Source organism: Suricata suricatta, chromosome 4 (assembly GCF_006229205.1).
Source record: "Suricata suricatta isolate VVHF042 chromosome 4, meerkat_22Aug2017_6uvM2_HiC, whole genome shotgun sequence".
Classification (NCBI taxonomy): domain Eukaryota; kingdom Metazoa; phylum Chordata; class Mammalia; order Carnivora; family Herpestidae; genus Suricata; species Suricata suricatta.
In genome coordinates this window covers 144,115,623-144,129,178 of record NC_043703.1, presented here as the reverse complement: position 1 = coordinate 144,129,178, position 13,556 = coordinate 144,115,623, and the positions used below count along the sequence as shown (strand labels likewise).

Here is a 13,556-nt window from a genome sequence, read left to right as displayed (position 1 = left end):
GGCCTTCTCAGAGGAGCCATCACAGTCTCTCCAGAAGGAGCCCTCAGAGTCCCTCTGAGAGGAGCCATCGAAGCCCTTCTCAGAGGAGCCATCGAAGTCCTTCTCAGAGAAGCCATCACAGTCTCTCCAGAAGGAGCCCTCAGAGTCCCTCTGAGAGGAGCCATCGAAGCCCTTCTCAGAGGAGCCATCGAAGTCCTTCTGAGAGGAGCCATCACAGTCTCTCCAGAAGGAGCCCTCAGAGTCCCCCTGAGAGGAGCCATCGAAGCCCTTCTCAGAGGAGCCATCGAAGTCCTTCTCAGAGGAGCCATCGCAGTCTCTCTGGAAGGAGCCCTCAGAGTACCTCTGAGAGGAGCCATCGAAGTCCTTCTCAGAGAAGCCATCGCAGTCTCCCCGGAAGGAGCCCTCAGAGTCCCTCTGAGAGAAGCCACCGAAGTCCTTCTCAGAGGAGATGTCGCAGTCCCTCTGAGAAGAGACATCACAGTCCTCCTCAGATGAGCCATTGCAGTCTTTCTGAAAGGACCAATCAAAATCCTTCTCAGAGGAGCCATCGTAGTCTCTCCAAAAGGCGCTTTCAAAATCTTTCTGAGAAGAGATGTCCCTTTCAGAAAATTCATCATAGTCCCTTAGGGAGGAGAGGACACAGACCCTCTGAGAAGGGTGGTCGTGGTTCCTCAGACAGAACTCATTGCAGTCCCTCTGAGAAAAGCAGACACAGTCACTCTGAGCAGAGCAAACACAGTCGTTCTAAGAGGGGTCAACACAGTTGGTCTGAGAAAACCCATCACAGTCCCCCTAAGGAGAGACTCAAGCACAGCTCCCCTAGGGAGAGGTTCAGACATAGTGTGGGTAAAGATTTCAAGGATTACTCAAACACACAAAACAGCCCAAAGCAGGGCAAGATTAGAGGCCTGACGCTAACAGATGAGAAGAGATCCGCCCCCATTATTCATTGACTGGCTCAAGTCTTCCCCAAGCTGCCCTTTCCTCGCTTCTTTCCTGCTCAGCCACTGCCTCCAATACCTGTGCTCTCAGCAGTCAAAGATTGTCCATGCCACTCTTCCTGGGGAAGGGAGGGCGGGAATGGGTATGTAATTTCTCTAAGATAAATAAAGGGGCAATAATTTCCATCTGCAAAAAACACTCGTCGTGCTGCGTGGGGAATGGAAGGTGTAGGGACAGCTGGTGTCGCTCAAACGTATGGAATGAGGGCCCACCTACAGCCTCCCGGGGCGGGGTCTCCGAAGAGGGAGGCGCGTCATGTGACTCACTCCGGCCGCAGCCCCCTCGGAAGCAGCCAGGCGGAAGTAGACGTTCAGACCTGAGCTCGGCGGTGCCGACTCCACATCCGGGAGAGGAGAGGAGAGCGGAAGTGGCGTTGGTCTGGTCGGAGCCCTTGGGTGGATTTGTTAGGCGTGGAGAGGGAGTGATGTCTTCCAGGCTCGGTGCAGTGCCCGCCGTGAGTTTCTCGGTTTGACCGTTATGTTTTAGGGGTAGCGCTGTCGAGCCGCAACACGCGGTGCCTCGCTTTTGTCCCATGCTCAGAGTTGGTTTTATCAGTCCATCGTAGGCCCCACCCTTCTAGGTCAGATCTACCTGTTTCCCCCTTTCCCCGCAGTTACCGCTGACTGTTCCTCACCTCATTGGACCCAGTTCTTCGCCAGATTGCCATTAGTTTCTATTTTTTGTATCCCCAGTACCTCCCATATCCGTTGTCCCTCTTTTCGCTTCCCTTTTAGAGCCTCTATCTGGGACAGGGCTTTGAGAATGGGGGAGATGAAGGCTATGGTGTTGTCACCAGCCTTGGCTCGTAGGAAGACAGGACGACACAGTTCTCCAAAAAAGTCTTGCTTCCTTCCGTTTGAGGTAGTTGCCCCGGGATAGCTTCATTTCTTCTGGGCGCTGGGGGATTCGTCTTTATTGTGGTCATGGTTCAGAGGTCCCTAGCATTCACTCCTGTGCTTGCGCTTTGCTAGACTCCGGAACCCACATCCTTTAAGCAGCAGAGGAGCACGAAGATCGTGGGAACCAAGAAGTAAGTGAGGTTTTCTGGGGTCCATTTGTAATTGTTTCGCCAGCACTGTCCACTGGAACTTTTGTGATGATGAAAATGTTCTGCATCTCCACTGTAAAGGACCGTAGCCACGTATGGCTTTTGAGAACTTGAAAGGTGGCCAGTGGGATTGTGGAGCTGAATTTTAAATTGTGTTTAATCTTAACTTCAATTTAAATAGCCACCTCTATCTGGTGCCTACCTTGATTGGACGGTACGGGTCTTAACGTAATGTTGTGGAGAAGAACCTAGCTTGCAAAGAAAATCATGAATTATATATAAAAATGGAAGGTATTACCTGGTGTAGCCTCTCATGGCCTCAGACATCAAATATAGACTTATGAATGCATTGGTGAACATGGGAAGGACTGAAAAAAATGCCTGCAAGAAATCCTTTTATTTTCAGACTGCTTGGCTTTAAGACTGGTTTATTATTTTGTAGACTGAATGTGCTAACCTTTTCCATATTTGTTACTACAAAATAGATTCTTATTAACTAGATATTCACTGAAGGGGTTAATTCATTCAGATAACATTTACTAAATATCTGATATGTGCCAGTTGTGTAGTAGGTTAGGTATACAGACAAGAAAAACACAGAACTAATCTAAAAGGGAAGATAGGTAAGTACCTCAACATAAGAGAGTGTAATTAAATATTTTTAAACAGGAATTTAATATAGCATTTGGGGAAGGGGTGATAGTGCAGAAGGGAAGAGTTGCCAGAGCAAATCACTTCTAAATAGACTTGGAAGTCAAGGAATAATGCAGTTAGCCAGAAGAAAAAGGGATTTTTCATAGAGAACAGAATGTGAACAGGTAAAAGCATTTAATGGAATAGCAAGTGGGTAATTGTTAAGAATTATAAAGAATAATAGGCCCTCATCTATTAATCTGAATCAGAACCATTGGAGTTAGAGTGTAGGATCCTCATTTTTAACGAACTTTCTAGGAGATTGTGAGCTTTGAGAACCATTGGAGAGAAGTGAGACTAGAAGAGACAACAGGACGAAACCCTGAAGAATGTCAGCATTTAAGGATTGGGTAGAATGAATGGAGGCTGCAAAAGAAACTAAGATGAACTAAAATAATTTTCTAATGAAATCTAAATAGTTGCACTTAGAGAATGAACTACGGTCTCTTCAAAATTTTTGGTAGACCAGAGAGGAGTTGAAAATAGGTTAAACTTTTCATCCTTGTAATTAGAAGCTGAGACTGAAAAGTAATGCCACAGACAACAAATTATAAAGTCACTGCAATTATGATCGTATTGTTTGAACTCTTTCTTGCCATAGTTATGGTAAGGGAAGTTTGAGATTAATTGGAGTTTTTACAAGTAATCAAATACCTTCACTTGACAAATATTGTAAAATACTTGATCATTGGTTTTGGTGAGTCTTTTAAAAACAAGAGAGTCCTAGAGGGAGGGATTCCATAACCATGTTAACTTAATTCCATGATATTAATCATGTTGATTATGTGAACTATAAATATTTTTTACTGTGCTTGTACTTATTCATGAGAGGAGATATGGGTATATCTGAGTCCTACACGGACAGTAAAGAAATTCCTATGAGGACAGTTTACTAAGAGGAGTCACATGGGACTTGACTCCTAATGGCTTGTTGATACTATCAAGTCTTGCTAGTAGAGATTGTTCCCATTGTTTTAAAAATTTCTTTTCCTGTTTTTTATTTATTTTTGAGAGACAGAGACAGCATGAGCAGGGGAGGGTCAGAGAGAGAGGGAGATACAGAATCTGAAACAGGCTCCAGGTTCTGAGCTGTCCGCACAGAGCCCGATGTGGGGCTCAAACCCACAAACTGTGAGATCATGACCTGAGCTGAAGCCGGACGCTTAACCGATTGAGCCACCCAGGCGCCACTGTTCCTGTGGCTTTGGATGGTGGATTTTAGCCCTAGAGGACTGCCAATTCCTATAAAAAAATTTTAAAATACTTTTATTGAGGTATAATTGAAGTACAATATACTGTATATTTAGTTTACGTATTTAAAGTATACAGTATGATTAACTTTGACATTTGTAAGTAACCATAACACTGTCACCACAATCAAGATAACATTTCCGTTTCTCCCAAAAGTTTTTTTTGGATCCCTTTGTAATCCATTCCTTCCTCTACTTCTGTTCCAGACAGTGGTTTGCATGTCCTAGGATTTTATATAAATGAAATCAGAGTATGTTTTCTTTTTGCATGATTTCTTTCACTCAGAATAATGATTTTTGAATGAAAACTAGTTTTTATTGCTGACAGAATTCCATTATGGATATGCCATGATTTGTTTAGCCATCTACCTTGATGGACATTTGGCTTATTTTATTAAAATAAAGCTGCTGTGAGCATCCACGAACAAGTGTCTGTGTGGAAAAATGTTGTTTCACTCTTGATAAATGCCCAAGATGGTCTTTATTTACTAAGATACGCCATTTTAGGTTGATTGGGCCGTATGTCAGGATTATGTTTACCTTTTTAAGAAATTACCTGTTTTCCAAATTGGGGGTATTATTTTATATTCCTGCTGGAAGCCTATGGGAACAGTCTTAAATTTTGGCCAATTTTATGGGTGTAAAGTGGTGTTTCATTGTGATTTTAATTCGCATTTTTCTGATGAATAACGATGTAGAACATCTGTTCATATGCTTATTAGCCATTCATGTATCTTCTGGGAAGTGCCTGTTCATATCTTTTGCCCATTTAGAAAAGTTGAGTTGTCTGTCTTGCTATGGAATTGTAGTATTTTTTAAAATTCTGTTCTGGATACAGTTCCTTTATCTGACAGATGTGTCTTTAATATTTCCTTCCAGTCTCTGGTTTGCATTTCATTTTTTAGTGGTGTCTTTTGAAGACCAAAAATTTTAAATTTATCATTAAAAATGATAAAAACTTTTTTTTCTTTATGTTTCATGCTTTTTGTATTCTATTGAGGAAACTTTGGCATCCCTAATTGCAAAGATTTTCTCCTTTGTTTTTTCTAGAAGTTTTCTAGGTTTTACATTTAGATCTGTGACATATTTATAGTTAATTTTTTGTGCATGTTGTGTCATTAGAGTCAATGTTAGTTTCTTTTCATTATTTATACTGCTGTTAAGACTTCCCTTTTCCTATTTAATTACATTGGCATCTTTGTCAGAAATTATTTGAATATATATCTATGTGTGGGTCTGTTTCTGGGCTCTTTATTCTGTTCCGTTAATGTACATCTTTTTGACAATACTAAACTGACTTGATACTGTAGGATTAGAGTAAATCTTAAAAAAAATTTTTTTAGTGTTTTATTTATTTTTGAGAAAGAGAGACAGCATGAGCCGGGGAGGGTCAGAGAGAGAGGGAGGCACAGAATATGAAGACAGGCTCCAGGCTCTGAACTAGCTGTCAGCAGTTCATTGTGGGACTGGAACCCATGAACCCTGAGATCATGACCTGAGCCGAAGCCGGACACTCAACCAACTGAGCCACCCAGGCGCCCTTAGAGTAAATCTTGAAATCAGATAGGATAAGTCATCTAACTTTATTTTTCTTTTTCAAAAAATTTTAGCTATTCTAGGTTCTTTGTATTTTTATATAAATTCTAGAGTCAGTTTGTCAATTTCAGTAAAAAGAAGCATGCTAAAGTATTGATTGGTATTATATTAAATCAATAGATAATTTGGAGAGAATTGCCATTTTAACAATATTAAGATTTCTGATTTATGAAGATGGTATATTTTTCCATTTATTTAGGTCTTTAACTTCTCTCACCAACATGCTGTAGTTTTCATTATCAAAGTCTTGGTTATCTTTTATTACATTTGCTCTTAGGTATTGTATGTGTTTTTTATGTTAAATGATACTATTTTTAAGTTCATTTCTAGTTGGTTGTTGCTAGTATCTAAGAATAGGATTGATTTTGTGTGTTAACTTTGTTTCTGCCCCTTGCTTAATTCATTTTAGTTCTAGAAGTTTTTCTATCTATTATTTGAGATTTTCTTTGTAAACAAACCTATAATCTGCAAGAAGGGGCAGTTTTATGTTTCTCCTTTTTGACTTTTATGCCTCCTCCTCCCCTTTAAAAAGGTTAAAAGGGCACCTGGGTGTTTTGGTCGATTAAGCGTCCAACTGGTGATTTCTGCTTAGTCATGATCTCACAGGTTCCAGGTATCCGGCCTTTAGTTGGGCTCTGTGCTGACAGCATAGAGCCTGCTTGGGATCCTCTTTCTCACTCTCTCTCTCTGCCCCACCCCTTAAAAGAAATAAATAAACTTTAAAAAGTAAAAAATATATATATAAAAGAAAAAACCTTATTGCAGTGGTATTCAACAGAGGAACCAACCATTTGGGGCTTAGGGTTTTCTCTTTGGGACATTCTGGTGATAAATTTCTTTAATAGATCTAGAGCTTTTTAGAGTTCCAGTTTCATGTTATGGCTGGCTTGATGTGGGGGCTTGACCTCACAAACTAAGGTCATGACATGAGCCAAAATCAAGAGTTTGGGTGTGTAACTGACTGATCCACCCAGGTGCCCCAACAATCTGACTTTAATTGGAGTGTTGAGACTGTAAACATTTATTTGTTTATTTATCCATCTATTTACTTATTTTTAAAGTTCATTTATTTGTTTGAGCAATCTCTACACCCAATGGCTCAAACTAATGACTCCAGGAGTTGCATGCTCTTCTGACTGAGCCAGCCAGGTGTCCTGAGACCATAAACATTTAAATTTAATTATTGATATGGTTGGATTTAGGTTTGCTATTTTATTTGTTCTCTGTACTCTATTTTTTGTTCCTTTATACCTTATTTTGGATTATTTAAATATTTACTGTCTGATTTTAGTTTATATATTTGATTTTTGATGTTTCCCTCTCGCTTTTTTTTCTTTCTCTTGTGTGTAGTACTTGCTCTAGGATTGACAATATACATGCCTGTTGTTTCATGGGTTATTTAGAGTTAATATACTGCTACTTTGCTTGAATGTAGGAGCCTCATAACCATGTCGATTCCTTAACCCCGTGTCTTCTGACCTTTAAGTTACAGCTATCATATGTATTACATCTACCTATGTTCAAAACCTTGCCAGGTAATGTTAAAATTTTGTTTTAAAAAAATATGTTTATCCATTTCTTTTGCTCTTTCTTCATTCTTAAAAACCTAGATTTCTCTCTACTATCATTTTCCTTCAGCTGGAATAATTTTGTTTAGCATTTCTCATAGAGCAAGTCTGCTGACAACAAATTTCTTTTTTTTCCCCATCTGAATAAGTATGCCTAAAGACTATTTTCATTGAATCTAGAATTTCAGATTAAGAAATTTTTTCTCTCAAGATTTTAAAGCTGTTACACTGTTTTCTGTTCTGTTTGGTTTCTTTTTTTTTTAAATTAAAAAAATCTTTTTAATGTTTATTTATTTTTGAGAGAGTGAGCGAGCACATGCGCAGGTGCACAAGCAGGGGAGAGGTAGGGATAGGTGACACAGTATCAGAAGCGGACTTTGTGCTGACAAGCAGAGAGCCTGATGCAGGGCTTGAACTCATGAACCATGAGATCATGACCTGAGCTGAAATTGGACGATTAACTGACTGAGCCACCCAGTCACACCTGTTCTCTTTAGTTTCTATTGAAAGTTCTCTGATCATTCAAGTCACTGATATATACACACATATATACATATGTACATATACATATTCAGAAATATATGTTATTTTTTTCTAGCTGCTTTCTAGATTTTCAACATTCGGTTTTGAACATTTTCATTAAGATGCATCTAGGTGTATTTTTCTTTGCTGAGTATTTGTTGAGTTCCTAGAATCTGTAAATTAATGTCTCATTAATTTTGGGTGATATCCCACCATTATTTTTTAATGTGTTTTCGTGCCACAGCCTCTTTCCTTTCCTTCCAGGATTATGGCTAGACTTAAGTTAGACCTTTTGATGTTCACTCACAGATTGTTGGGGCTCTGTTGACTGTTTTTCAGTCTTTTTTCTCTTTGTTCTTCAGATTGGTTAATTTCTATTGATCTGTCTTCAAGTTCACAGGCTCGTTCCTTTGTCATCTCCATTCTATTATTGAGCAATTTCAAATATTAAATTTTTAGTTCTAAAATTTTAGTTCTTCTTATTTTTTGGGTTCTGTTTTTCTGCTAATAATTCCTACCTTTTCCTTCATTTCAAGTATATTTTTTTTAATTTCATGGAACATAGTTATAATAACTTATTTAAATCTTTGGTAGTTTTGACATCTGGATCATTTTGGGGTTGGCATTCATTACCTGTTTCTTTCAGAATTATTCACATTTAACTGGCTCTTTGTGTATTGCATAATTTTGGAATTTATTCCCAATATTGTGAATATTATCCTCTGGAGGATCTTTATTGTTTTTTTTTTTAATTTTTTATGCTTATTAATCTTTGTGAGAGAGAGTACAAGTGGGGAAGAGGCAGAGAGAAAAGGAGACAGAATCCAAAGCAGGTTCTAGGCTCCAAGCTATTAGCACAGAACCTGATGCGGGGCTCGAACCCACGAACTGTGAGATCATGACCTGAGCTGAAGTCGAACACCTGACTGAGTCATCCAAGCGCCCCATTGTTGCTATTTTCATTTTAGCAAGTAACCTGTTTACTGTTCAGACCGTTCTGTCTTGCCTTCTGAGGGCATTGGTTCAATCTTAGTTCCATTCTTTTTTTTTAAATTTTTAAATGTTTGTTTATTTTTGAGGAGGGGAGGGGCAGAGAGGAGAGGGAGACACAGAATCCAAAGCAGATTCCAGGCTCTGAGCTGTCAGCGCAGGGCCTGATGCGGGGCTTGAACGTATGAACTGTGAGATGTGACCTGAGCCCAAGTTGGATGCTCAACCTACTGAGTCACCTAGGTGCTCCTTAGTTCCACTCTTCTGAGTCTTTGCTATGATAGTTGAAGTCTGTTTTGAATAGTTCAGGGGTTTGTAATGGAGACTTTCTTAGGGGTTTCAAGTCTTGTTTCATTTCTCCAAACTTTTGCTACATTGGTTTGGGTCAGTCTTTTACTAGTAGCTCAGGGGTTGGCCTGAGGCTTGTGCAGTTTGTTAAAATCTTACTTCACTGTTTGAAGCTTTGCTAAGCTGGTTTGGGTATGCTCCACACATACATGGCTCCGATTAAGCTGTGATTTGTATGAATTCAGACAGAATTATGGAATCACCTTCTTTGTCTATCTCTTTTCCAAAGGTCCGTCACACTTTCTGGTCTATAGAGACCCTTTTCCTGGTTTCTGTTGGAATGTAGGTTGCCCATGCTACTCTGCAAATAGGGCCCACCCTTATTGCAGAGCCACATGTGAGGGAAAACAAAAAAAGTGAGGAAACACATCCTGTTTGAGTCATTTCTTCCAGTTTTGACTCCTCTCCACACTGTACCTGCTTTTCTTTTCAGAATCTAGGATTCCTAGTTGTAATCATCAGGAGGGATGGGCTGTAGTGGGCTTATGCAGCATGGCAGAATCAAGACTTCGCTGTATTAAATCTGTAATTTTGGATCTCATGTTCAAAGCAGTGAAAATCTTTCTTCCCTGCTCCTGGTACACTGACTTGTCCTGCAGGTCGGTCAGTGCAGGTCCTAAGGGGAGGAGTGAGAATTGGGGGGCAGGGGACACAGAGAATGGAGGCAAGACAAGTCTCTGATCAAGCCTCACTTATTGAGAAAACACACACATCTCATAAAGGGTAGAAGGCGGGAAGCAAGGCAGCTGACGTACCTGCAATTTCAGCACAGCGCCTGAGGGGCCGAAAAGAAAGCCCGGCCTGACTGTCTCCAGCCCTGAGCTGGGAGTGATAACACTGCCCCTGCCTGCAGGCGGCTGATCTTTGGTCAAGGCACGTACCTTATCTTCTGGCAGCTCTCCACAGTACACTGACTTCATCAGTCCCTATTATTTTTTGTTTTCCCTGTTTCCATTTCCATCTCCTTCCAGAGGAAGCCATGTTAGCAAGTTTGACATTTGTCCGTAAATATTTGTGGATCTTTGTAAAATAGCTAGTAATGTTTACACACACATATTTTTAATGTTTATTTTTTTTTGAAAGAGAGCACGTGAGCAGGAGAGAGGCAGAGAGAAAGGGAGACATAGAATCCAGAGCAGGCTTCAGGCTCTGAGCCATCAGCACAGAGCCCGACACAAGGCCCGAACCCACGGTCCGTGAGATCATGACCTGAGCTTAACCAACTGAGCCACCCAGGCACCCCTTACATATATTTGTTTTTAATTTACTGAATTGACATTTGATCTCGTTCTGTTTCTTTTTTCATTCAACAGTGTGCTTTTCGGTTATGTTCATGTCTCAATGTGTAGAATGGTTTGTTGCTTCTAACAACTACATAGTTTTCCATAGTAGGCATATATCACATTTTACTTACATACTTTCTTAAGAATGATTAGCTTCGCCTGGGGTGACTTCATAGGTTAAGTGGCAAACTCTTAATTTCGGCTGAGGTCATGATCTCACAGTTTATGAGATTGAGCCCCACATCAGGCTCTGTGCTGACAATGCACCTCCTTGGTATTCTCTTTATCCCTCTCTCTCTCTGCCCCTCCTAGGACCACTTGTATGCCTGTGTGCACGCTCTTTCTTTCAAAGTAAATAAGTAAACATTTAAAGTGTTATATTGAATCTGCCAACTTATCTCTACTACTAAACCTTAGTTCAAGTCCTTACATCTCTTTTGTATCCTATCACAATAAACTGCTAACTCTTCTCCCTTTATTCACTTTTCCTCCATGGGTCATCTTCCATATAGCATCCAGAGTGATCTTTCTAAACCATAAACCTAACACATGCCTCACGCAGATCTTTAGCTGGAAAAGGATGTCCCAGAGGTTCTTGGACCACGCTTTGAGAACTGCTGCTCCTCCTTGCAGTCTGAGCCTCCTAGCAGATACTTTGTAATCACTCAGTTCTGTTTGTTAACCACATAGTGGCTGGTCTTGGATTTGGGAATCTGGATCCAGCTGTATATCGGACTTCTCTGGCCAGCTTACCTCAGACAAGACAGCACCCTTCCTTTAACTGTGGAAACTAAGAATCATGTTACCTACGTGAGACAGGACAGCCCTGACACCAGGTTTAGGGAGGAGGCCAAGGGAGAGGGAAGATGGATCAGGCTAGAGCCCTATAAATTGTTCTTTTCCTTCTTTATTCTCAGGGATACTATTTAGTTACTGTCCCTCTATCAGAGAAATAGAGATGTCTGGTTATAGATCCGTGGGATCTTCTGAAGGGTCATGGAACACACTATTACTTTGACTACTTTATTTTCTTTGCTCAATCTAGGAAAGCATGCATACTAGGATTGCAGAGTGATCATTAATGTGTATTGCTTTCTCTTACCACAATGAAGTATAAAAATAATTTTATATGTTGCATTTGGTCAACCGTTGTGATTGTTAGATTACAGTCTAATTCTAATTTTTATTATCAGGCTTCTTAGTTTTTGCATCGGTAACCAACTTACCTTCTAATGACATAAAATAATCAATAGCAACTTGACTCTGTCTGTGGTATCTATGTTTGTGTCATATGAACAGCAGGACCCAGTGCTCCATAAAGGATAATAGTTTCCAGTACACTATCCCTCACGATGACTCCTTAAGCGGCTCATCCTCTGCTTCTTCATGTGAGCCAGTGAGTGATTTTCCAGCGTCCTTCCGAAAATCCACCTACTGGATGAAGATGAGAAGGGTCAAGCCAGCTGCTGCTTCGCGTGTTGAAGGTATCAGTTTCTCTGCTTTATTTCAAAGACAGAACATTCTCAAGGTGGCTGTTGTAAACGGTTCTTAAATTATTAAGTATCACATATGTTTCTCACATCTGTGTTAGGCTGTCACACACTGTTGAGCTTTGCAAACTGTCCTTTTATTTGAGAGTGAAATTCTTACTCCTCTAGGGTATATGGCTGTCAGCCTTTCCTCTTCAAATGATTTGAACTTCTTTCCCATTGTTAGTTTCATCCTCTGAAGTTTAGAGGCCTTTATTATTCATAGGGAACAACTGATCACTTGGGATGGAGAACAGTAAAAAAATGAAATAGGGAGGTCAAGTGAGTTAGTGAAGTTTTACCAACTTCCCTAAAAATGTCACAGACATGTCTGTGAAGCCTGTGCTCGCTCATGATTTCTCTCTGTGATGATCCTGTGAGTGATGTTTTTTTTTTTCCTTTTTTTTTTTTTTTTTGTGAGTGATGTTTTAAAGGCAGGCCTGGATATTCACTTGTAAGCCATACTGAGGCTTTTGTTTGTTTGTTTTCGTGTGGTATTTCAGGGTCAGGTGGAGTATCAACCAAAGGAAAAAGGAAACCTAGGCAGGAAGAAGATGAAGACTATCGAGAATTTCCTCAGAAGAAGCATAAGCTTTATGGTAAGGGAGTAACTTTGCTAATTCTTTTCCCTTGGGTGGCTTGGCTTTATTCTTTAGGGGTAAAAGGGAGAGAGACCTGAGGTTTTGGACTTTGGAGCACTGCTGAGCCCTTTGATTTTTTGCAAGGAATGGCTTCCATCCTGCCTGACTTTTTTTTTTTTTTCCTGTCATAACTTAAGGGAGATGGTTGGTTGAGGGAGTCGGCCTTAGAGTGTTGAGAAGAGGAGGGAAGAAATTTTGATAGTAACAGATCAGGTAGCAAAGGTGGTATGTTGGGCTTCAAGTTTCTGTCTTGTGTAGGGAGGAAGCAACGGCCTAAAACTCAACCTAATCCTAAATCCCAGGCTCGTCGCATTCGGAAGGAACCACCGGCATATGCAGCAGGTATGTTTTCTGTTGGAAGCTTTGGGGTATCAAAGTGTCTCGCTCTGTTTTTTCTTGTTAGTAGTGGTCAAGGAATGATGTAGCAAAGTTTCTGTAAGGAGGCAGTTATTAAGGGCATGGGTTTGGACGCCAGTCAGATCCTCCTTTAAGTTTTGGCTCTTAATTAGATTTCTGGTCTGCCTTCGTCTAGTTAACTTCTGCAGGCTTAAGTTACCTTGTCTCTAAATAGGGATAATGAAGGTGGTCAGAGTTTTCATGGAGATTAAATGGGGATAAAAACATTTACGAATGTCCCAGGCGCACAGGAAACAGCAAATTGACTGTTGCCTATCTCAGTATCCCATTACTATATGCTGCTGCAGAAACGTTGCCCGTTGTCAGTTATACCTCAGTATAGCTAGAAAAAAAAACGTTGCCCAGTTCTTTAAGCTGCTGAGTTTTTGAATGGTTCTCAGATGGTTTTTGTCATGGAGGATTGAGTAGGAGTCTCGAAACTCCTCACTGTCTGAAAAAAATTATTTCTAGAAAATTCTATACAACCAGAGTCTTTTCCCCAGGAAGGGAAAAAACTATTTTATGATACTTAAAAATTTTTTTTAATGTTTTTTATTTATTTTTGAGAGACAGAGACAGTGCGAGCAGGGGAGGGTCAGAGAGAGAGGGAGATACAGAATCCAAAGACAGGCTCTGGGCTCCGTGCTGTCAGCACAGAGCCCGACGTGGGGCTTGAACCCACGAACTATG

At 40.4% G+C, this 13,556-nt stretch overlaps 1 protein-coding gene across 2 annotated transcripts in view; it reads left to right on the top strand.

Moving 5' to 3' along the window:
• The first annotated feature begins 1,308 nt into the window (after window positions 1-1,308).
• Window positions 1,309-13,556, top strand: part of ZNF512 (zinc finger protein 512) — a 32,202-nt gene continuing 19,954 nt past the window's right edge. Inside the window, exons 1-5 of one of the 2 annotated variants that reach the window (XM_029938058.1) lie at window positions 1,309-1,456; window positions 1,974-2,032; window positions 11,603-11,784; window positions 12,333-12,428; window positions 12,729-12,812. In XM_029938058.1, coding sequence (XP_029793918.1) covers window positions 1,427-1,456; window positions 1,974-2,032; window positions 11,603-11,784; window positions 12,333-12,428; window positions 12,729-12,812 — 451 coding nt within the window. In that variant the 5' untranslated portion in view covers window positions 1,309-1,426. Of the gene's footprint in view, window positions 1,457-1,973; window positions 2,033-11,599; window positions 11,785-12,332; window positions 12,429-12,728; window positions 12,813-13,556 lie in introns of both variants that reach the window. The other variant, XM_029938056.1, reaches the window with a different exon arrangement.